Source organism: Lithobates pipiens, unplaced genomic scaffold, assembly GCF_037356315.1.
Source record: "Lithobates pipiens isolate NorthernLeopardFrog02 unplaced genomic scaffold, aLitPip1_a1.2 Scaffold_19, whole genome shotgun sequence".
Classification (NCBI taxonomy): domain Eukaryota; kingdom Metazoa; phylum Chordata; class Amphibia; order Anura; family Ranidae; genus Lithobates; species Lithobates pipiens.
The window spans coordinates 218,715,101-218,741,119 of NW_027507764.1; the positions used below are offsets into that span (position 1 = coordinate 218,715,101).

Below are 26,019 nucleotides of genomic sequence, written 5' to 3' on the forward strand. Positions count from 1 at the left end.
ACACATAATCTTAATTTCTGAACTTATTTGTTTTGGTTTCTTTGTATGTATGGATTGCATGGGTTTTCACTGACATGTGGTGAAAATGTCATGTCACTAGGGCCTTTAGAGAGATATTGACCTAGAAAAACGGTGACGTGTTCCATACTTATTTTAGCCGCTAACACATATATATATATATATATATATATATATATATATATATATATATATATATATATATATATATATATATATATATAAAAATAACAAATAATATAAATAAAACATATTTAAAAATAACTAGACAAGCATAACATTTAAGAATGCAGGAGGGGCAGATCATTTTTACTGTTACCTGGGAAAAGTGATAAGACAGTCATCAATGCACCCACTAATCGATGAACAGGAGAGACGTAGAAAAGGATCTGAAAAAGACATGGAGATTAAAATGATTGTAAATGCTCTTCTTTTTTTTAAAACAAACAGATTTATACTTGCGCTGTGCAACATAATTGGAACCTCCTCCTCTCAGGTCCCCTGCCGGTGCTCCTGGCTCCCCTCCTCTGGCGAGTGCCTTCATAGAAAGCCGCTTTCTAAGGGGGCACTCGTGCAGCCTCACTCCTGGGCCTCTCTGCGTCCCTCTGTCTCCTCATCACTGGCTTTGATTGACAACAGAGCAAGCCAAAGGCTCTCACTGCCTCAGCAAAGCCAGAGGAACCAGGAAGTGAGGGGAGAGAAGAGCTGCAGTCGTGCACAGTGCTGGATCGAATGAGGGCTCAGGTAAGTAAAATTGGGGGGTGTGGGGGATACTGATGCCAAAACATATTTTAACTTATTGCAAGGAATGCAATTTTTTTCCCAGTATTAGAAAATATAAAGGCCTGTGTCATCAGGCTTCATACTTGTGCCAATGGGCAAATGCAACATATCTTTGATATCAGTTTGAAACCTTAGGAGACACTTCAGAATTTACTGCAGCTACATTAGACCTGCTTCAAACTGCTTTTTCCATTCCCACCGACTTACACAAGATAAGAAGCAGTTTGGACATGATCAAAATCTTGTAGACACAGGCCCTAAATCAGCATACCTGACTTGCACAATTTTAATTCTTCTCATACTCAATTTATGATAGTATATAATTATAGCTTTAAATTTATAAGAGCATGTTTTTTTTTTCTTCCGATGCAACATCTGCATCAAAGAATTTGAAACCTTCCTACCTGTACCTTGTGTTTTATCTGAGATGTGTGTTGATCATGTAATTTCATGGCATCATTTTTTGGAATATACGCACAGCCTATAGTAGAGTAAATGTTCACATTCTCGTGTCAGCAGTTTGTGTTCAAAAGTGAAGCATGCTACTGTACAAGTTAATGCATGACTGTCTGTAGTCTAAGAACTGATGAGAACTATAAATAAACTATATATCCCACAATCCTTGGATCTCTCAGGCTAGCACTGGTGCAGGTGAAAGCTGCACAGTAATTAGATCTGACAGAACAATGAAGGAAAGAAGTATTTTTTTTTTTACACATTAGCAAACACACATTTGTGATGCAACGCAGGGGAAATACTGGGTCATGGATTGGATGCTGCATGACCAGGAACAAGAAGTTGCCTGTCTTTTTATCGAATAGGGACAAGCTAGGTGAGTGGACATAGGGGAATCGATCAGTCATAACACGGCAGCCATGACAGTCATATAGTTGGTAAGGTTGAATAAAGACAACAGTCCAACCAGTTCAACCTGTGTAGGTTGAACTATGGACCAAGTCCATAGGAATTACTTTGAGCTAACCAGCTCTATGTTGACAAACAGTCCACTGTGTCAGTACAAGCCTTGCAGGGGAAGTTGAAGCAACACTCCAAACATGTAAAAGAGAAAAAAAAGACACAGGCGCCTCTGAGTAAGGACTTTAATGAAAAAGGCGGCGTCCTGACCAGCAGGAATCTGACGCTCAGGTATGATCCACACCAAGGGTTGGAGCGCAGCTGGGGACCACAGTAGAGGGCTGGAACGCATTGCATGGTGGATTGGCGTCACAGACCGGCTTGTGACTCCTTTCAGAGCACGCATACTGGAGTGATGTGTCAAGCGCTGACATAGGAGCGCACACTGTACACATCTCTCCAGTGCGCATGCGCCGCAAGCACGTCTGTGATCCATCTCACCCTGCGTTTCAGCCCTCTCTCCTATGGTCCCCAGCTGCGCTCCAACCCTCGGTGTGGATCAAGCCCGAGCGCCAAAGATTCCTGCTGGTCAGGACGCCGGCCCCAACCGGACTAGTGAGACGTGGTTGATACAGACAAGCCTGGGTGGTGATAGTGCAGTCATTGAACCCTATTGTGCCTATATACAGATACCCTGAATGTGAGTTTTTAATGCACCTATTTCATTAAATGCCACAGTCCTTACTCAAAAGATTGGTAACTTTATTTTGTACAAATCATTTTGATAAAAGTAAGTAAATTCATCTGTATCTACAGATCTGCACCAGCAACAAAAAAAAAAAAAAAAAGTTACATTTCTGATTGGATGAGATGCAAGCTTTGAGGCTTCAGGAGTCATTACAGACACAAAGAAGGCGAAAAATATTCCTATATTACTACTTTGCATAAAGTTGGCGATTTACTACAGTGCCTACAGTGTTACAATAGAGTTTCAATACAAAAAGCACAGCATATTGTAAATAAGCAGAAATTTATTTAAACTAGATTTTGAAGCATGCATATTCAGGGCACCGGTAAATGAAAGTACTTACTTTTTTCTCAAGAAGTATCAGTTTAAACAAAATTAAAACCTGTTTGGAAAAATAAAAACAGATTATAATAAACTAAAAATGGTTTATACAGAGAAATGTAGATTGGAGTTTTCAGAAACTGTTAAGTGCAATATGCATAAGGGTGTAAGGACTCATAATTGAATATTGTATCATAGTAAATGAAAGGCTAGTTACCGCAAGCCTTTTCTTACCACATGCACTGCATAGCTGGTATACCTGTTTCTGTAGGTATAAGGTTCATGCTGATTAGACATAAACTGAATGGATTTTTTAGGAAATCCTTAAAGTTTCATTAAACAATATCCCTATTCTTCAAACATAATTTATACACATCTACTAATTAAGGGTCCAGTAATCTATCCTTCATGAAATTATTTCTTACTGTGTTTTTCTACCTCCCTGTTATGACCGCCGTGATCTTTTAAACCTCCCTTTCGTGATTTTTTGAGTTAAAGTATAACTAAAGGCAAACCCTTTTTTATTTTTGGATAGAGGGGAGGGGGATTAGAATCCCTGTCAGTTTTTATTGCTGTCTGCACCCCGTTAAAGTGGTTGTAAACCCTTACAACCAACTTTGACCTACAGGTAAGCCTAGATTAAGGCTTACCTGTAGGTCCAAGAAATATCTCCTAAACCTATACGGAATAGGAGATATTTACCCGTAGACAGCGGCGCGCAGGTGCACTGGGCAGGCCGCAGATCGCGGCGATATGCCGCGAGTGTCGGCTCCCGTGCGCATGCGCGTGAGTGACGTCATTGCAGCTCCGGCGAATCACAGCACCGGAGCCACAAGACCCGGAAGTCTCTCCGGGCTACATGGCAGCGGCGAAGAGGAAGATGGAGGGCCGTTTCGGGGGCTCGTTCTCAGGTAAGTTATTCATAATGAGCTAGTATGCTATGCTCTATGCTTTCTTACTGTGTTTTTCTACCTCCCTGTTATGACCGCCGTGATCTTTTAAACCTCCCTTTCGTGCTCTCCTCCCTGACATCAGCCAGGGAGGAGAGAGGAGCGAGAGGCCCAACAGTCAGCTGATCGCTGGGAGCCGTGCCAATATAGATAAGTATATTTTACACAGGACTTATTGGTATATTAAAGCATGGATAGGAGCTTTTTATATCAAACATGAGCATGAGCAGACAAGCAGAGAGGGGAGGGGGAGGAGGACAGAGGAGACACAGGACATCAGGGCTTCAGATGACGGAGGCACGTAAACTGACCAGTGTCAGGGTTCAGCAGCTCACCATGATACACGGAGGGGAGGGCAGAAACTATCAGGATCAACCAGGTATTACAGGATGTCAAATAACACAGCACAAGCACTGTGCTGTATAATATGCTTTAAAGGAACAGAATCTGTTAGTTTTTTTGGGGTTAACGCTTTAATAGACCTCTACTGAGAGAAACATGTGGGCTACCATTTCTGACCACCTGAGAATGCCTAGTTGTTTGACTTTTATACTTTAAAATGTGTATTTTCACTTTTGCAGTCACATTTGAGAAAATATCACGTTACTATAAAATGTGTTGTGTGTTCCCATTAACACAGCATACCTAAAAATATTGAAAAAATATTTTTTTTTACTTCTTAGAAGGCGAGGTCAGTGGCAGCCTACAAATTTCTCCCAGTACACATCTTAAATTATGCCAATCCCTTCCACTGGTAAACATTGTTCAAGAACTGCATGGCCTTATACATAATGATGCCTCACCTTATGCCTAAACTGAAGTACCAGGTCCCGTGGAGATAGGCCTACAAATAATAAGAATTATTATAAATGAAAAATCATCTTTACTCCAGACAGCAATTTCATTTTTTGTCTGTATGTAGTCTCAGCACTGCATTTGTAATCAGTTAAAGTGATATTAGATTGCGCGCTGCAAGCAGGTTTTTTTACCTTCATGCATAGAATACGCATGAAGGTAAAAAAAAAAAAAAAAACAGCCCTTAGAACCCCTTTAAGCTTTAAAAAATAAATCACCAAGGGTTTAATACTTGTTTAACCATAAGCAACATACTATACTATATCTTCAAAGAGCATTCAGTACTCTTTAAAGTTACTGTGAACTTGTTTAACCAACTCAATACTGGGCACTTTCACCCCCTTCCTGCCCAGGCCATTTTCAGCTTTCAGCGCTCTCACACTTTGAATGACAACTGTGCAGTCATGCTACACTGTAACCATGTGACATTTTTATAATTTTCTTCATAAAAATAGAGCTCTTATATTTAATCACTGATGGTTTTTTATTTTTTTACAAAATAAAAAATAAAAAATTATGAGGTGGCACATACTGTAGCTGCTGACCTTTAATATTAGGACACTTACCTGTCCTGGAATCCAGCGATGTCGGCACCCAAGCCAATGTTTCCATTGGCTGTCGTTAGCTGCCGCCACCATTGCCAGTAAGGGTACCCGGTAGTGAAGCCTTGCGGTTTCACAGCCAGGTCCCTACTGCGGAGGGAGGCCGAACTTCTGACTTACCTCGCCGTGGAAGTGGGGACAGGATCAGATAAGTGAAAGTTTGTAAATAACTTCTGTTTTATTAAAGCATAAGTGCACTAGTTGACGGAATCAACTAGCTTTGAACCTGACTAAAACTAGCCGTATGTGGGCTAAAGAATAATAAATAAATGAAATCCACCATCCATGTATGTAGATGAAGGAATCTTGGCTGCCAGCTATTGTATTCACACAGCTGCAGCACCAGTTGCTGCTTGAATACATGAGCTGAATCTCATAGGATGTTCAACTAATTTTCCACCTGAGACCGAGACTGGTGAAGCTGGGTTGTGCTGACAGGGCCACTCATGGCTCGAATGCACAGTGTATGGCTAGATTTAGTAGCAAGATCTCAGCAATAACAAAGTCTGCCTGTTTCTAAAACAGTCAATGAAAATACCGTTAACCACTTCAATACAGGGCACTTTCAACCCCTTCCTACCCTGGCCAATTTTCAGCTTTCATTGCTGTCACACTTTGAATGACAACTGCACGGTCATACAACGCTGTACCCAAACAACATTTTTTATCATTTTATTGAGACAAATAGAGCTTTCTTTGGTGGCATTTAATCACGACTAGGGTTTATTTTTTGTTCAACAAAAAAGGCCAAACATTTTGAAACAAAAAAAGACCAAACATTTTGGAAAAAAAAATAAAAAATCGTTGTTTCTGTTATAAAATTTTGTAAAAGAAGTATTTTTTTTCTCCTTCACTGATGTGCGCTAATGATGCTACACTGACAGGCTGCACTGATGAGGGGGCACTGGTGGGCACTGACAGGCATCACTTGTCACTGTGAGGAAAGCCAATTTTCAGCTCTCCTCACGTGCCGTCAGCATGAGAGGAATGCCAATAACCGACACTTCCTATTTACACTGATCAGCTGTGATTGGACACAGCTGATCACATGGTAAAAAGCCTAGGGACACACTACACCATAGATCGGGGGCACGCACGAGTGGCCCAATGTGAAGGACGTCATATGACACCCACTCAGAAAAGGAAAACCCCCACCCGGCTGTCAATTTGCTATAAGCCAGGCGGGAAAGGGTTAAAGTGGTTGTAAAGGCTTCAGGTTTTTTTCTTACCTTAGGGGCTCTTTCACACGTGCGGAGCGTTCAGATCCGCCTGTCAGTTTTTTCAGTGGATCTGAACGGTCACTCCATACGTCTCTATGGAGCAACGGATGTCAGCGGTGACATAAAACCCTATTTTCCATCCGTCTGGTGTATCGGATGAAAACGGACAGGCAGTCCGTAATCATCCGATCAGCCCCATAGAGGAGAGCGGAGATCTGACAGGTCTGCCCCTGCACAGTGTGCAGAGACGGACTTGTCATCCGCTGGATCAACGGAGCGATACCTGCTGAGCAAGCGGATGGCTGAATACGGATTTGGACATGTGAAAGGGGCCTTAATGCATTCGCTGTATTAAGGTAAACCTTTTATTAACCATTACCATACCTTCTATGACTGTCACAAGTGATGCTTAAAATAACCACATTATTCACAGGTATTTAAATTGTGGTGCATGGCCACTCTTGTACGACTTGTTTTATACAGTTAATGATTGCAAAAAATGCAGTGTGGAAAGCAGAAGAAAATAATCATTAACTATATAGTATCATTCACAGGGACAGCAGAAAAGGGTGTGGCAGTAAACAGTAACATTCCTTCACTGCGACTTATTACCAAGTTATAAGCATTTATCAGTAATAAAATAGATTTGCTTATATAAGCTACCTAGGTGAAGCTAAATGCCTTATTTCAAAATATAAAGATAATTTAAAAACCCTGAAAAATACCATAACATTATCAAAAACGCCAGAATTACACTCAAGTCTTATTGAAGAGCGGTCAAGAAACAGATTTTGTGTGGACGGAGTGGTGTTAGCTCTGTCCAGTATCTTTTGCTAAAGTACTGAACCAGCTCAACAACAAAAAGGGTAATTATCCTGTAATAAGATAACAGAAATTAATAAGTTCAGCCGGACCCAGCCAAATTATGATTCAGTTATGGGCAGGCTGGTTGTACTGAAGTTGCTTTATAGATAGACATTGGTACAACCAGCCTGTGTTTTTTTTTTTTTGTACGATCGCTGCAGCTGGCTATAGCCAGCAGCAGTAATCTTTGTATCCCGACGGTGGGGAAACTCCCCACTGTCAGAATAAAAGAGAAACCACCATCAACACTGACTGTATTGATGGGGAATCACGTGAGATTCTTTCTCTTTCAACCCATGGTTGAAGGAAAGAAAATTGCATAATGTACAGTCAGCCTAAGGCTGGCCATAGATGGAGTGAATTTCTTTCCTGCAACCAGAGAGTGTTGACAGGGGAATCCCTCATGCCGAGCCATTAATTACCCTCTGGGAGAAGATAATTATTATTGCAAGAAGCTATAAACACTGCTTGCAATAATCGCAATCAAATGGTTGTACCCAGGTTGATCAATCAACTTGGGTACATTCAGCCTGCCCATACATGGTTCGAATCTTCAGCAGGAATCGGCCAAGATTCGAACCGCCAGCTGTCCACTAAAGAGGGCTCTGTGAGATAATAGAGGAAGTGTGCAGAGGACACTCGAAAGCTCTGAACTCCTACAAGTCTAACAGTTTTTTGCACTGATCAAACAGATATTGCAAAATGCTTCCCATGGTATAAAAAAAGCGGTATATTAAACATAAGAGAAGTCCTCCGTTTTGTAGCAACCAAGGAATAGAAAGGAGGGTGGCCTGTGTCATGTACTATACTCCAAGATATGGATTAATGTACTCCAAGATTGTGGTTTTTAATAAAACCTCTGTGTCTATAAAAACTGGGGCTCAACAGCCATACTGTTAAAGCTAGTGACCGAGAAGCAAAATGGACCAGAAAGCCGTGAAACAGCAAGTCTGGCCTATTTGGGAGAGGCCAGGTGTTGTCTCCTAGTGGTCTGTGTATTTCTGTGTGCCAGGTTCTTCTGGGACAATTTGGTGCAATAAGAAGCACTGGCTTCTTTTTCTCCATTTCATGGAGCAGATAAGGTAGAATTTGCACTTGGGGGAGGGCATAGATTAGCCTGAACTGAGACCAGGAGATTATTACGGCATCTCATGCCAACAATGGGGGGTCCTTTGTCCTGGACACAGAGGTAGTTTCTTGTTGAATCTGAAGGACACAATAGCCACATCCTGGGTAGACCATCGATGACTTATTAGGTTGAAGATGTTGGGGTGAAAGGCCCACTCCCCTTGATTTGGGCAGTGACTAAAAAAGGTTTCCAGTTGTTCACTACTGGGATGTGGATCACAGAAATCACTGCAGTGCAAGTCTCTAGCCATGAATTGATCTGGTTTGCTTCCTTCAAAGTTGCATGACTCCTGGTGCCCCCTTGGTGGCTGATGTAGGCCACACCTGTGGCATTGCCCCCTGACTGGGTGTCCTTGCAGTAGTAGGAGTGTTGCAGTGCCATCGTCATTGCTCTGAACTCCAGAATGCAGGGCTTTCATCTATGACCATGTTCCCTGGACTGTGAGTGACTGGAACACTCCTCCCTAGCTTCGAAGGCTGGCATCTGTTATCACTTTCCAGTGATAGGCCTTTCAATTGTTAAAACCTGTACTGGAAATCTACCAAGCTAAGGAATTCCTTACTTTGTTGTACAGGAAGATAGATAGGTCAAGAGAAGGAGCATACTTGTTCATGGTCAGCAAGATATTGTGCTGGAGAGGCCTCAAATAAAATTTGGCGAACAGAACAGCTTTAAAAGGAGACTACCATGAGGCCTAGAACTGTCATGGAAAAATGTACCCATAGGATGTCTTTTTGACCTAATTTCCTGAGCATAAGCTCCGACAGACAGCATTTTATTCTATTGAAGGAAAACCATTGCTTGGGATGTATCCAGAATCAGATCCAGGTAATTCTAGATGAAGAGAAGGCTAAAAAGGGCAGAACTTCGAAAGTTAATCACCATACTGAAAACTGCATCTGAATTGTCCTGTGGACATTGGAAGATAGCTGGAAAGGAAAAGAATACTTCAGGAGGAGGTCCACTCAGATAGTTCTTAGAAGGTTAAGACAAGGTGCTAGGACCTTTGGAAATGCTCCGGGAGCAGAGAAAAGGCCAAAGGCCAGTACGACAAACTGGAAATGACGGTCCTGCACTGCAAAGCACAGAACACACCGATATAGTGGATAAATGGGAATATGCAGATAGACATCTTTGATGTCTATGGATTTCAGGTACTCCTGTCTCAGGGAGGCAAAAACAGTCTTTGCGGATTCATGACAAACTTTGGAATTTCAAGGTATTTGAGAGCCAGAATATCACAAACACCACTGTTCGGAATCAGTACCGTGAACAGGTTTGAATAGAAATCTTTGAACCCATGTTGTGGGGGTATAGACACATCTACTGGTTGAGACAAGAAATGGTTCAGGGCATTTTGCAAATCTGACTGTGCTCAGGGAGATTTTGGTTGATTTGAGAGAAGAAAGCAGTGAGTTCACAGATTGAACCAACAGGTTTGGCATATCTGTGATCCAGAGGCAAGAAAACTAAAAAAGACTTCCCCTACTCTAAAGAGTAAGGGCTTTAGTGGGCATATGGCCTAAGTCTTACACTAAAAGGAAGAGTGCAACTTAAAGTACTACCATAGTGCTGAACGATTAGGATATACATGCCTCCTGCATGTATCCTTACCTGTCAAATGTCTCCCCTTTCTCTATTTGGCTCCCAAAAACTCTGTATTCAGTGGGCAGGGACTGTTATCTGGCACTTAGTGGGCAGAGTCGTAACGCCAGCAGTCTCCCCGTCCCCTCTACACTCCCCTTGGCCAGAACGCACACAGGAGAGGCAGAGCGCGTTCTGGGTAAAAGCATAGCATGCTCACGGCCCCTGCCACTTCTGTACACATGAATGTCCAGTGACAGTCGGTGATGGTCGGTGCGGCGGGGACAGCTGTGAGCACCGATCTCCCTGCATGGCTTTTCATCATCTGCTTCTCCTCCTCTCTCTCCCGCGGCTTTCACCTGAAAAGCAATGCAGGGAGATCAGTGCTCACAGCTGTCCCCTGCTGCTCCGATCATCTGACTGTCCTCCATGTCTGCCTCCAGCACCCGTGTTCTCTTCCACAACCCCTTCTTCTCTGGTCCCCCTCCATGTCCCCCTCATCTGCCCGCTGTGTCTTCTTCCTCCAACCCCCTCGTCCCCCGCAGCCAGCTTCCGTCCTCTCCTGAGGAATGCGAGGGGGGGGGGGGGAGGGGAATCTGTCAGGATGGAGAGCAGAGAAAGGGACCCGTATGTCATTTACCGACTCCTTTCTTTTACTGAATGGGACACAGTGAGCGTTCGTTACCTATCACTTCTGTGTCCTGTGATAATTGAGCAGAATAAACTGTGTGTTACTCTGCTTCAGTTTATGAATGTCTCCTCTCCATTCATCAATGCAGAGAAAAGGACTGGGGAATTTGTGTCCTCTGTCCCTTTCTCTGTCTCAAATGGGAGATGTCAGGGGTCTCGGTTTAGACCCCTGACATCCCACCAAAGCCCCCAACAGGGCGGATAAAAAAAAAAAATACATAAATAATATTACAAAATAAAAAATTGTAAAAAAAAATAAAGAATGTAAATAAAATATAAAAATCTACTAACACCAGCAGTTTTGTGATGTACAGGAGTATGGAGTGATACTCAGAAGAAGTGATGTGCAGGAGGAGAAATGGAGTGAAGTATACACAGCATGTGAGTCCCAAGTTCCAATGTTTGATCACCTGGGCTTCTCATGAACCCAACCCTATCCAAGTTCCCCTCAATAAGAAAAACAAAATGCAAGGACTGCTTTATGGTTTCTGAGGAATGAAAAAGCGTGTGCCTGGCTGGGCAGCGTGCAAGACAGACCATTATACTTGCCAGTCTCTCTACGGGTGTACTGCTACACAATTTAAGCCACGCCCATATTTGGTAGTGGCTGTATCATGTCCGCACACTCTCTATCAACTCTTGTATCATGTGGATGGATATGGGATATGACAGGATGGAGACGTTTGGGACATGATTAGACAGCTATGATTTGGGTAGAGACATCATGGTGCAGGCTGGAGAGGATGACTTCTTTATTCAGAGTGATATTTGTACAAGAAAATATATACTTGGCGGGAGCAGTCAGGTGACACGGGTAGGGACTTGGCGGGAGCAGTCAGGTGACACGGGTAGGGACTTGGCGGGAGCAGTCAGGTGACACGGGTAGGGACTTGGCGGGAGCAGTCAGGTGACACGGGTAGGGACTTGGCGGGAGCAGTCAGGTGACACGGGTAGGGACTTGGCGGGAGCAGTCAGGTGACACGGGTAGGGACTTGGCGGGAGCAGTCAGGTGACACGAGTAGGCTGTAAGCTTTAAGCTTTACTGGGTGCAATTATGCAAAGTGAGACATCCAACCCTCCCCCCATAACACATCCTGGTAATCAAAAGGAATGTTGCAACTGTGATCAGGTGACCTCAGACACACACTGCTCCATAATAATGATCAGATCACTGGAGCTTCTCCTCTGCCCAGCTCTGGGTAGATACATCTCCCCTAAATCAAAGCCGTCCTGCAAGTTCACTGCACCATGCATTTCCTTCACTCACACTGATCTGTGGATCACACCCCATGATGAAAAACATCAGGAAAGGCAGCCATTCCTGGGAGAGCTGGAGAAGAAAGAGGGGAGGGGAGGGGCATGTGAATTGTGAACTTAAGCGTAGTTCCGTTTGAAAAAAATAAATAAATAAAAGTCAGCAGCTATAAATACTGCAGCTGCTGACTTTTAATAAATCGGACACTTGCCTGTCCCAGGATCCAGCGATTCGGGGGAACGAAGCCCTGCTCCACTCCCCCTCCTCTCTGCGGTGCCGGCATTGTAACTTGGGGCACTCGGCTATAGCTTCACAGCGGGGCACCCACTGCGCATGTGTGAGCTGCGCTGCAACTGTCCGGGCAATCATCTGGGACCTGTGATGTGTCCTAGATGATTCCAGAGAGGGGAGAGGTGATCTCCCTTCCGGGTGCCGCGGTGCGCCGGAAGTGGGAGCTGGATCCCTGTAAAAAGAGGGTATCCGCTCCCTCCCATAAAAAAAAATTACATGCCAAATGTGGCATGTCAGGGGGTCACCTTCCCTTAAAGCGGAAGTTCCATTTTTGGGTGGAACTCCGCTTTAGTCTCAGGCTCGTGCATAAGATATGTAAATCACATGTCACTCACAGCACTGGGAGAAACAGACTTATTTCTGTCTGTTTTTATCTCACTGAAAAAAAGATAAGAGGATGAAGCCTGGTTAGAGCAGTTGGGTGCTCTGCATCTTAAAGGGGTAGAGGCTTCCATTATGGAAGTAGAACTTTACCCTCCTATAACATCTAATAAATTTGTCAACTGCCTCACCAAAAAGATGTGTATAGCATCCTGCGGCTGACTACACACATTCTATAAAATACCAAGAAGAGCTCCTGTACCGGAAGCAAGATTACAGGCTGTCCCCAGGGTGCGGGGACCAGGTTCGGCTTCCAAGGTTTTACAGCAGATGTAAGCCTTAATCTAGGCTTACCTGTAGGTCAAAATGGTTTGTAACGGTTTACAACCACTTTAAGGTAAAGTTCTGCTGCTTGCATGCAACAACCTTCTGCCCTCTCTGCCATTCACAGAACTCATATTACTACATTCCCATAATGCACTGCATTCTGCAAATGGGGGGGGGGGGGGGGGGCAGGCAAACCGCACACTTTCTCTGCAGTCAGCTCTTTTAGCACCGGTAGACAGACGCTCAGGACAGTATTCGGTGGCTGTGAGGAGGCACAGCAAGAACTTTTTTTTTTTAGCAGCAGCTTGCAGGTATGCGATACACAAATTTACATGCAACTGTGTTTTGTGCTGTACCGCCCCCCCCCCCATCACCCCCATAAAAAAAAAAAAAAAAAAAAAAAAAAACACACAAAACTTTAAGCAGATATCTGCACTGTAAAAAAGAACAACTTACCTAGAAATAATTGTGATCCTTCTAAAGTACTCCCTGCAAATGAGTTATTCATATGTTCATACAGCTCCTAAAAACAATAAATAATTTTAGAGCACAGGATGTAAAATGTGGTGTTTGTTCTGACTAGGGGATATGGTAAATATTAATTATAACATTTTTATAGTTTTCTTGTCTGACTAGGGATAGACACCAAATTAAACGCACCTCGTCCCCAAATTGTGCAATTCAAAAAAATGGGAAAGACATAGTATTGTCCCTACTTCCAGTGGCTTTTTTTCATCCTCGAAGGCTACAGAGGGTTAAAAACTAGGTTAGAAGCTGTTATACAGCTGTCTCTCTTTCTATCCATTATGTTGCTAGCCACACCTTCAGAGTTTTAATGCCGCTTGGCCTTCAGGTCTTTGTGGCGGTTTTTTTTATTTCGGCGCAGGCGCATTGGCACCTTCTTGTCTGCATTTGGCCGGTGACGTCAGACGTTGGCTGAGTGGTGAGCGCTCTTAAGCCAGCTGCTTGGGCTTCAGAACTGCTCGAGCTTGGGGGCGACCTGACGCCGTTTTTGCTTCTCTTTAAGGTATAGACTTTGATTTGTGCATCTGTTTTTTCAGACATGCTGTGTTTCACAGTGTTTAGTTTGTGACTATGGCTATTGTCTGCATTTCTTTGGTGACTCGTGAACTTATCTTACCAATTAGTAGTATATCTCTTGTTTTGATTATGCCCATTGGCCACACTCTTTATCTTAATTGATGCATTCATTTTCATTAACATACCTCCTTTTATTTATTTATTTTATTCATAGTTTGTATATTTTGATTTCAGAAAAAATATTTCTTTGAATTTTCTTTTGGACCTTTTGGCATTTCAACGTACAGGCGCCCCCTCCTTTTGTTTATTTGAATCTTAATTTTAGGTATTTTGATTGAGTTTGTTTAATGCCTCTACATAGACATATATGTTGGTATAACCCCCCCCCCCCCTTTTTTTTTGTTCATAGGTTTTTGAACCTTTTGTCCGTTAGTGGAACATTTGGGTTTACGACCCGTTTCTTTCATATTTTCTTGACAGGTCATTCGAGCGCTCACTGTGGTCACATAAGTGCCTGTGATCTGTGGCATTCCTGTGGTGGCTCCCTCCTCCCCCAGCCACCCCTACTGTTTACATCTCTTTTTTGTTGTTAGGGCCCGAGGGGGCAAGTCCTCCTGTTCATTGGATTTATCACTGAAATTCTTGTTTCAATTATTTATGTATGTATTTCAGTTTTACTTTCTTTTTTTTTAATGTCTATAGTTACTTGCTCTGTTTTTTGGTTGATGCATACATTCCCTGATGAAGCCTAGTATGTGAAACATGTTGGGATAAACACATGATCACTCAAACCTACAGTTAATCTTCATTGCAACCACTACCTGGAACTTTGAATGATCTCTAGTGTTTATTCACTTTTATTACTTTTTTTAATAAATTTTGTATCATAATAAAAGCTTTGTCAATTTTATTCTACTCTGTTCGAGTCCTCCATTGTTACGGTATCTTATATCTAAGCACCCTCATAGTCCCATTTCTTTCCCATTTTTATGACTTCTTAATTATAACCGTAGATAATTTCTGGTCATTCATCATTCCTGTTTCTCTCAGATATATGGTACTAATTAAAGCGTAGTTCCACCCAACTTTACTACTTGGTCTGAAACGAAAGACCACCCCTCTACCCTTCGCTTCTGGATATACATTTTATTTTTTTTTTATTTTTTATTACCTTCGTAGTAAAAAGGTGAATTTCTACCCAAGCCAAGGCGAGGTATGCAATTTCCTCTTCTGGCTCTGCCCCCCTCCCCTCTGCTGTCTTCTGGGACATGTGTGTGTCTCAGAAGATGACAGGGCCATTCAGAAAGCACAGTGCAACTCATACATACGCAGTAGGAAACCAGCTGTGAAGCCTGAAGGCTCCACTGCCGGTTTCCCTTAGTTACAATGGCAATGCCTGCACCTGATCTGATGGATGGGTTGGCCTCGGGCGCCGACATGGTGTGATCCCTGGACAGGTAAGTGTCCTTATTAAAAGTCAGCAGCTACACAGTGTTTGCAGCTGCTGATTTAAAAAAAAAAAAAAAATACTTTGAGGGTGGAACTCTGCTTTAAAGCAAAAGATCTAGGCCAAATCAGCTTTCCAACACGCAACACCAATTTTGTTATTGCAATTGTAAATAGTGATATTTCATATATAATATTATTACAATTTGGAAAATTACAGGTCTATTTTCTCAATTGTTCCAAGTAATTGAATGAACCATGGAGGAGGAAAATAGTGGGCTGTTTGTCAAAACTGCCTGCCTTGTCTTGGTTACAAAGAGTTAGGGTTTTGGTGCATAGACCATCCACTCTATTCACCAGATCTTGCTCCATCAGACTATTACCCATTTCCTAACCTTAAGAAGACACTAGAAGGACAGACATTTTCAATGGATTCAGAGCTCACAGCAGCAACAGAGCAGTTTTTCACAGAGCAAAAAAAATAAAATTATTTGGAAGGGTTAAAGAAAATGGAGAGAAAATGTGCCAAATGGATTTAACTTGGGGGAGAATATGTAGAATAGCAGGCAAGTTTCATAGTCTAGCTCATTTGCTTTGTGGTCAGGCCAGGTGCTTTTCAGCCCCCCTCTCGTATTGCAGCTTACCAGTCCATAGATGTGGTAGTTGCATTCATTTTTCAGGCTGAGAACATTTTCAGCAAGTACAAAAAACCCCTATTGATCTTACCAGAAATGCAGTGTCCTTGTCACTTTCTGTGAGATGAAAAGACTATATAAACAAAATGAGCCCTCATTTGTAAATTACTAGACCTCACCAGCGTAGGGTGGTGGAGGGATAGGGACCTAGATGTGATGCTCAACTGTAGTGGAGAAACGTTAGGTCAGAGACCTGATTTATTTTTTTTGGTCTTGCCTGAAGGGGCTGGATAATAGGAATAAAATGACCAGAATTTTTTATCTTGGCAACCTAAGCAGTCTTTCTACAAGCATTTTAACAGTCTATTTTTGTGTGGAGTTCACCATTGAGCAGCACACAATCAACGGGGATATCAGACAAAGGTCAATGTGGAAAGAAAAAGGTATGTCTTCAAAATGTGCTTAAAATATATTTGTACCATGGCTTTATCTTTATTTTCTTCATGTACTTCCAAATCCTTCTCCAACCCTTTTCGCTATCTGTACTCCTTCCAACTTACTAAACACCATCCAGTAAATCAAATTACATTTTAAACTTTGGTTGTTTGCTATTAATGGACAAATAAAAAATAAAATAAAAAACGGTTTAAAAAAACAAGAACAAGCGACACTTGGGAAATGTTTCTGTGTGTTACATACCTTTAGAATTGATATCTGTGAAAAATCCTTCTCTTCAAAATAGGCATGAGTAATTAACTGAAGTTTGGCTTGAAGTAACCCATACAATGGCTGCAAAGGAAAAAAAAAATATATAAGCAATACAATTATATTCTATTAACTCTGTGCACTTAAAATGAATATCAGCCAAATGTCAGGACTGAAAAAAGGGGTCATAAAAAAATATGAGATTTTATAACACAATATGCAGTATGCTGCATTTTGTCAAATTACACTAAATGATACATTCAAAATGAATGGTCTTGGAGCATTTCATTGCAGGTCAGACATTAATGATTGTCCTCTGACTCACTTCTATCGACATGCTTTCTACCGTTTTGTTCCTGGCTTTATTGCACTATATTGGGAAGCAAGGTTAACAGGATTTCAGTTGAGCGATAAACAGGAGTGGAAGGCTTAGAAAACGAGAAATCATGGATGATGTGGATGGATGAATAAAGTAAATATATATATATATATATATATATATATATATATATAAAAAATCAGGAATGCAGAATTCATTATGGGAAACCAGTGGGACATTTTGAGGACTCATTGGGTTTAAAAGCAGTCTCCAAATACAAGCAGTCATAGTAGTTAAAATTAGCAATTCTGATTCCCTTCTGTACATTCCCAAGTACGTCTAAGCTCCCCGGGACAACCAAAACCCAGGGTCCTCTAATGGATTGCCCACCCCCTCCAAAAAGCCAAAGAAAAAGGTCATTTAAACAACCCAATTTTGGGGGGGGGGGTCAGGATTTTTGGCGACATACAAAAATTAGGAATCAGAGCTTTAACTTCTACCAAATAAGGTTAATAAATTTGTATGGTTTTAAAGGTGAATTGACTTCCTGCCTACATAGATTTGTCCAGCCTTAGACAAACAGTGTAAATTAGTAAATCATCATCAAGGCAGATCTCTGGTTACAACATAAATCCTTAGTATTTTCCAGCACATTAGAGCCTCAATCCTTCCTCATTGTGGTGTAAGAACACAGATTGTAAACTCCATTTCATTGCTAGAATATTCTGCCACCAGGAGTGACTAGTAGTCAATCTGAACTCTTCCAGAGTTTTGCAATGCACCAATGCACCATTGACAGAGTCAAGTATACAGCAAGCTGCTGCTTACCTGTGTCAGGTATCCATATTTGCAAGTGCGGTGCAATGGAAAGCTCCTGTCAGCTCCAACACATGTAAATGAATGACTATTCAATGACCCGACACCTGCTGCAGCTCTTGCGATACTTTACTTGAGGGAATACAACATACAGTAGAAACCTCCAGGCTCACACGTATCGACCCTCAGTGGGTATTAACCATAACCAATAATATGATGAAGACCCACTGAGAGTCAATATGCATGAGTCTGGAGGAGACGATGTTGTATTTCCCCAAGTAAATAAAGCATTGAGAGAGCTACAGTGGTTGCCAGCTATGATCATTCACCATTGACAGATCCCCTGCATACATACTGTTCACTCAGTAGTGTTCATTCTTTTTTCACATTTCAACCTTAAATATTATTCCCTCTGCAGTTTATATCACTACATACTCCATGGACCAATTTCCCAATTGTTCAAAGCTACTTCTATCACAGACTTTATACCATATGCTTGGACAGTTCTTCCCTCGCTGTCCATCTGATATTCGCTGGAACCTCTTCTTGCCAAGCTCTCTCCCCACCCCCCATGCTTTGCCAGCTCTCCCCTTACTATTCGCCCCACCCCTTGTCAAAAGAGAGTCATGATTAGCACAAACAGCTGCACTGCCACTTCACACATCCATAGTCTAACAAAAATGTAGGAATTAATACAGACTACATAATATAAAATAAAATATAATATAAAATATATTGAATAATATACAATAATAGAACATCGCATAATATAAAATAAAAATGATACATAATACAGGAGTTAATACATGACCCAGACATTTTTGAAATGCATAAGTAAATCCACAGCCACTGCATACAGCATTGTACCTCAGTAATTCTGCCAAGTCTCTCCTGTCTAAATTCTGCATTACAAGAATGTCTAAATGATAAATTCCCACACTAAAGCTGGTTATTTATACACTAAGATTTCTCTTACATCTGATGATTTCCCCCATCCCTGCTAATCAGGAGTAGTCTCCGTGGTTGGTTGTTGGTGCCAGCTGTCAGAAAACCCAAACAGTAGCTACATCTAACTAAATGCAACTACTGTTTGGCTGTCAGTTTCTGCCCGGTTCCTTTCATTTTCAAATTGAAGGATGTCAAATGGTAAGGTGCTGACAAGGACCAGGGATTTTGGCCAGTCCATGTGTCAATAGCTGAAATGGGTGTATGACCAGCTTAATCCTCCACTTGACAATTAACTCCCACTCTGCCAATATTCTTCATCCTCCAAGCATTATGACTTTCTGCTCTGCTTCTTCTCAATTGGGATTATGGAAAAATGGATACTCATGTCTTTGGAGAAAAGGGAATGTATATCCCAAATATGGGCTCCTTGGGAGCTATTCTTGCAGTCGGATGAGAGGAAAAGGTTTATTGGAGAGGAACTAGAGGAGTAGACTAGCTTGTTAAATGATACGAGATTCCGACTCCTGAGGAACGGGGGGACACGACCTTATTTATTTTTCTTTTTGCCTGTTCTATAAGCCCCCTATGGGGCTCGGGGCTTTAGAGCAGAGGGTTGTGAAGGAGAATTGACATTGTAATATTGTTATATGTTTATAAAAACGGCAGGATTACGTTATGTTTTAAGACTCCAAGAATACGTTTTGATCTGAAATTTGACTCTAAAAGTAGCCTTATGTAATTATAACTATTGACTTATGTATTCCTGTAATGAAATAAAGAATTCCACTCCCCAGCCATGATCGGTTCACATTTTGTCTCCCTCCACAACCAGCATATTATACTCTTCCCCCCAACCTCTCCCCAATATGACCACCTCCTGCTTTGCTCATCCTAGTCCTGATCACGGCCCATCCTGCTCGTCTCCTTTCCCAACTGTCTTCCACCATCTACATGATCGCACTCTCCTGACTCCCAGCCAAAACCCAATCCAAAACTATCTACCTTTATGAAGGGACAGTGGCGGCCCATGCATTAAAAGGTGCATGGGCGCCACCCCCTCTATCACCAATAGATAGATTCATACATTGCATGAATCTATCTATGGTCACCGCTGTCACTAGTTATTCAGGCACCCGGCCCCTTTTCAGACGCAGGGTGCCTGAAGTACAGTGGCGGGGGGTGTTTTTAAAGCACCTGATTAGAGCCATAGGCTCCAATAGGCGGGAAAAAAAGTGACCTGCGAGTGCCATGCTGACTGCTCACAGGTCACACAGCTGTGTTAGAAGAGCAAATAAATATTCACTTTCCTAACACTAAACCGCCTTTCCGCCAATCAGGTGTTCGGGTCTGTTACTTGTCACCCGATTGGTTGAAACGACAGGTGCCACTATTGGATGCCTATCAGGAGGAGAGGACAGGAGATGAGGCAAGAGACGCTTGAAGGAGCCCGCTCGTCGGCGTCACCCACTGCCCCACCAAGACAGGGTAAGTGCCAGGCAGACGGCGAGCGGGCATCACACTGGGGGCATTCAAGGGCACACCGGCAGCATTTGATGGGCACAGTGGCTGCAGCTGATGATTTGAGCACCAACAGCCACTGTGAAGGGACCACAATCAATAGAAATATAGATTCCACTTAATCCACAAATCTGCTAAAGTCATTGTTTGTGCCTTAGTATTTGAGAGTTTTCAAACCAGTAAAAAAAAAAAATGCCCACTACACAGGGTTCAGCCTTTCTGTCCATAAAAGTCAATCCTGCGATCAGTTCAAAATGCTTTCTACATTCCTGACATTAGTCTTGTTTAGATTACAGATTCTGCACCAGCAGTCTATAGACTGAGGATGTACATTATTAAAAGACTCACATTGTTCTGTCTAGCAATACAGCCCCTGCAGCTGATGCTTTAATATGGATGAATCACTTTATGTATTCTTTGGAAGCAGTATAAAACGTCTTACCAGCTGACTCAAAACACAAACACTTTTCTGTACAGTTTCCCGGGTAACATCTGCTTGACGTACTTTCAAAGCCTGCAAAACAGATTATATTTCAATTAGAAAATAAAAAGACTAGAAGATTTAGAAAATAAAATAAAAAATAAAAAACACATATTTTCGATTTATAAAATAAATAGCAATAAAGTGGTAGAAAATGTAACAATAATAAAAAAATTTAAAAAAAACACACATTAGTTTGTACTTAATACTTAAAGCGGTTGTAAAGGCTCAAGGTTTTTTATCTTCATGCATGAAGGTAAAAAAACTGTGTGCAGCAGCCCCCTCAGCCCTCCCTAATACTTGCTTGAGCCCCATCTCAATCCAGCGATGTACTGAGCCTTGGTTTTCAGGGGACTCTCACTTCTCATTGGCTGAGACAGCCAGTGAGCCAATGAGGAGGGAGAGGGGGCAGAGCTGAGCCAAGGCTCTGTGTGAAAGGACACACAGAGCTTGGGCGACCCCCAGAGCAAGCTGCTTGCTCTGGGGAGCTAGGCAGGAGGGGCCAGTACTGCAGGCAGGGGATAAAGAATGTATTTTTTTTATACAATTTTGATGAATATTGAAGTCTATGGTACCAAAAACGCAACCCTCTGCGGGAAAAAAAGTCCCAGACGCTTTACAAAAAACATACAGGTGGAAAACACCAATATGAATGTGACCCATAAGAAACCATGTTTAATGGACTATAATGCATTTCTGCAAAACTGAAAACGCACTGAAAAATGCATAGGTGTGAACCAGGCCTTAATATGCATTTTTTATCTGTAGGATCAGGTCCTTGGAAAACAATCTGAAGTGAAGTGAAGTGAGGGGACACACATTAAAAATTATTTAAAAAAATATACCTTTGCTTCAATCTGTCTGTAACAAGAGACGCCATAAACGGTCTTCCGTTCCCCACTTCTAGGTGGGAGGTGAAAAAACACAGTGTCTACAAAAAGCAAACAAACATTTACTAGATTCAAAATGTTTTAAAGTCTCCAGAGTTAGAATTTCTTGAAAAACAAACAAGTAACGGGTTATGCAGGTTCAAACAACTAGTGATCTGAAGTCAATTTTCTTTTTTCATTGTCCCACTTAATGTGTCCCTTTAAGGAGATATGGGGATATACCTTCATTCCCTGTTCTGTAAACACAACAGATGTTAGAGGAAATCTATCCAAAGTGTGGAAATGCCCACGCAGGCCAAAGATCATGCAATTTTCTTTCCTTCCACTACAAAAAAGGGTCCCTGCCGGCCAATACAATAACGTAGTGGCAGGGATTCCCCCCACCAACCATGACTGTGTTGATGGGGGATGCCCTCCTACAGCATTATTGTATTCTGCCGTCAGGGAGCCTTCCCTGTTAACAGAACACAACGATCACTGCTGGCAAGGGTGGATATAAATCAATAATAAAAAAAACTTTTTTTTTTAATTAAAAAAAAAAAAAAAATCAGATTTTTTTGAGTTAAATCAATTTTTTTTATTTTTGTCAAAGTTATTTTCATAAAATGCTTTTGGAGTAGTAATCTATCTAAAGATAGTTTTCTCTGCAAGATACATTAATAATTTAGTCTATTTAGCATGAAATGGAGCTTAGCTATGTAGCATGAGACTGTATATTCTGCAATATTTACATTTTTGGTAAACTCATTCAATGAATCCAAGCTCTGCAAGCTGAGATAACATGCACTGCATTGATGCATTAACACAATTTCACAGTAACCAGGAGATAAAACAAACTCCAGGAATGTTTCTTTATCCCATTGTTTTGCAAATTTGTGTACACTACAAATTGTATGATTGAATTGGTTCGGATATCACTGTTTTACTAACCTGACAGCTTATTATTCTAACCTTCATTTTGTTTGCAAATATTAAAGATTCTAACTACCAGTAAGAATAAGTCCTTATATTTAAAGAGCACCTGTCATTTCAGATCCCCCATGGCAGCGCCTGCTAGCGGGCATCCACTCACCTGCTGCCACCACGTTCCTCACCTTGTTGTGTCTCTGCTGTATCACCAGCTGTCCCATTAAAGTGACTGGGACTGTCGGTGAGTGAACAGCGGGTCAGAGGAGGAGCTGCTGCAGGACAGAAATGATGGTTGCTATTTAAAATTATGATTTAAATAAAGTTAATTTAAATCAAACCTTTTTACTAGCAATTTAAATCCACTTGATTTAAATCAAATCCACCCTGCTGCCGGCTATAGCCGCTGGCAGTGATCGCATTAAATAAATCCAACAAGCTAGTTGTACTGAAGTTGATCGTTGGATGGACTGCAGTACAAGCAGCCTGCCCATAGATGGATAGAACCTTGTCTGGCCCCTGCTAAAACTGGAAGAGATTTGATCCATCTATGGCCGGCTTAAGACCCCTTTCACACTGGGGCGGCAGGTCCATTAGCGGTAAAGCGCCGCTGTTACCGCTGTTTACGCTGCACTTTTTGTCCAATATAGGGGCGCTTTTAACCACCGCAAGTGGTCAAAGAAGGGGTTAAAAGCACCCGTGTTGCTGCGCTTCCGAAGCTCTGCCCATACTTTCCAATCCGCCCCAAAGATACCGCAAGCGCACCACCCAAATGTGAAAGCCAGAACTCCAATCAGTAGGGAGAATGGGCCAAGTTGATTGCAGAGCTATTGGCGTGACTAAATAAGGGGGCATGTTGGAACTCTGCAATGAGACCACCACTTTCCACAGAGATCAAGAGTCCCAACTGCTGGCAGGCTTTTCTACTCAGGCTATTGCTGCTTTAGAATGAAAACATATGGGACATTGACCCCTTTGTTTTAATGAACATGCAATGAATTTAGTGGATTTAAACTGAAGGTTCAATTAGGCTTTAACATAGTAGGAACATTTTTTTAGTGTCTCTGCAGTAAGTAGAGGTTTTAAAACTACCAAGCACATGGAAAAATCTTAACTTTTTGCCTTCAAAGCACATAGGCATAGAAAAGTATGCTAACTTTATCCCAAATAATGTAGAAATCACTTCACTAAGGCTGCTTTGACACTGGGGTGTCGCCGGCGGTAAAGCGCCGCTATTTTTAGCCGCGATTTACCATAATTTTTGCGAGGGTTTATAACCAATTTGATATATTTCAATGGGCAGGAGCGGTGTATTTTTTAACGTCCTGCCAGTGCATCACCTCAGTGTGAAAGCACTCGGGCTCACACAGACTGCAGGGGAGCCGTTTTTCATGTGCTTTAAGTCACTATTTCTAGCCAAAAAGCACAATCTCAGTGTAAAAGGGGTCTAACATAAATAATTTGAACAACCAGTATACAATAAAAATGGTCCGCATTATTAGAAAGTCCACAGCCATATCTGAATAGAAAAAAATTCTCTAATCTATAAGGGATAACCAACCACTAGTATTGAAGTGGGTAATAAATAGTTCATTAATTGGTAAGCAGCAACGCATAGCTGTATTAACTCAACTTACTACTTTAGTATATTTACCAATTACAGCTGGTTCATACACTTTACTGTTCTTCTAGAAGGCCCCGGTTCACACTGGTGTGACATATTCTCCAACATTGGGAGCGCATGACCTGTATAAATTAATGGTTCCCTATAAGAGCCGTCTTAACTAGTATGACACAAGTTGGTCCGACTTTGAAAAAGGTTCCTGCCCTACTTTGGTCCGACTTCAGCCCATTCAAGATCACTGAAGTCGGATCATAATCTTAAGACTCTTTTCACACTGGGGCATTTTTCAGTCGCTTTTGGGCTAAAAATAGCGCCTGTAAAGCACCTGAAATATGCCTCCCCTGCAGCCCCAGTGTGAGAGCCAGAGTGCTTTCAGACTGGGGCGGTGCACTTGCAGGACGTTAGGAAAAAATCCTCCAAGCAGCATCTTTCAGGTGGTGCGGCAGCGGTGTATACACTGCTCCTTCACCGCTCCTGCCTATTGAAATAAATGGGCACCACTGGCGATGCGCTTCGCCACTTTTAACCCTATATTCGGCCGCTAGTGGGGGTTAAAAGCGCCCCACTAGCGGTCGAAAAGCGCCAATATTACAGTGGAAAATTATCGTTAACATTAGCAGCGCTTTACCGCCAACGACCCCCCACGCAAAAATAGCCTAACTGATCCAACTTTAGCATGCGACTTGCGCTCTGAAGATCTTGAAGGGGAACCCCACGCCAAAATACAAAACAACAATAAAAATGGGTGCGTTCCCGCCCACACCAAAATAAAAACAAACTGGCATGGGGCCCCCCCCCAAAAAACCATACCAGTCCCTTATCCGAGCATGCAGCCTGCAGCCTAGCAGGTCAGGAAAGAGGGGGGCAAGTGTTCATTATCCAGTTCTTCTCGCTGTGCTGATTTCTTCTTCTGCTGGTTCTTCCATTTCTGCCGTATTTTTCCCTCTGGCGGCTCTAGTTCCTCTTGCTGTTCTCCCGACAATAGATCCCTCTGTATTATTAGCTCCGGCGTGTGCCATTATTTATATAGCCATGGGGCGTGGCCATCCGGAGTCAGCACTCCATCATAATAGTAATGTCACAAGGGACAGGGCTCTGGTGACATCAGCGGATGGCCACGCCCCATAGCTATATAAGCAATTGCACACGCTGGAGCGAACACTACAGTGGGAGCTCGCACCAGAAGAACTGGAGGAAGAACTGGCAGAGGAAGAAGACGTCAATACAGCAAGAAGAACTGGAGGGGCAATCTTATAGAAAGTGGCTTCTAAATTCCGATAAGACCCCCCATTTACAGACCCCCACAACCACTGCTCAGGGTTGTCGGGAAGAGGCCCTTGTCCCCATCAACATGCAAAAGCACCCACCCCCGTGATGAGGGCATGTGGTCTGGTATGATTCAGGAGGGGGAGCACTTGATCGCCCCCCCACCCTTCCTGCTGGGCTGGGTTCCCCCATTAAAATCCATACCAGACCGAAGGGCCTGGTATTGTCAGATCAAAGTCAGTTCCCGTTCATTGAAGTCACATGGAAGTCAGACAAGAAGTCATTCGGCTTCCATCTTGGAGCATTGTGAACCCGGCCTAAATCTAAATCAGTGTGCCTTGCAAGCACAAAGGCATTGTAGCACAGTTGTACTGTTAGCCACTGTTCACAATGGTGCGACTTGTCAAGGGATTTGACAGGTCCAAACAAGTTAGACCTTATTGTCGGCAGTGGAACTGTTCAAATCAGTGTGATCCCGAATTTGCGGTGCCTCACCGACTTTAAAAAAAAAAAAAAAAAAAAAAAAAAAAAAAAGTTCTTGCACAATTTTACAGATTTCAGGTGCGACTTAGACATCTGTGAATGAAGTCGTACAGACGTCAATCAAGTTG

The 26,019-nt window shown here is 42.3% G+C and overlaps 1 protein-coding gene across 1 annotated transcript in view; it reads right to left on the bottom strand.

Annotated features, from left to right (window-relative positions):
- Nucleotides 1-26,019, bottom strand: part of AVL9 (AVL9 cell migration associated) — a 138,380-nt gene that overhangs the window by 73,201 nt on the left and 39,160 nt on the right. Inside the window, exons 4-10 of the mRNA XM_077491700.1 lie at nucleotides 21,568-21,653; nucleotides 20,684-20,755; nucleotides 16,635-16,724; nucleotides 13,270-13,336; nucleotides 4,479-4,519; nucleotides 2,748-2,786; nucleotides 338-407 (exon numbers count right to left, since the gene is read on the bottom strand). Of these exons, the coding sequence (XP_077347826.1) occupies nucleotides 338-407; nucleotides 2,748-2,786; nucleotides 4,479-4,519; nucleotides 13,270-13,336; nucleotides 16,635-16,724; nucleotides 20,684-20,755; nucleotides 21,568-21,653 (465 nt within the window). The remainder of the gene's footprint in view (nucleotides 1-337; nucleotides 408-2,747; nucleotides 2,787-4,478; nucleotides 4,520-13,269; nucleotides 13,337-16,634; nucleotides 16,725-20,683; nucleotides 20,756-21,567; nucleotides 21,654-26,019) is intronic.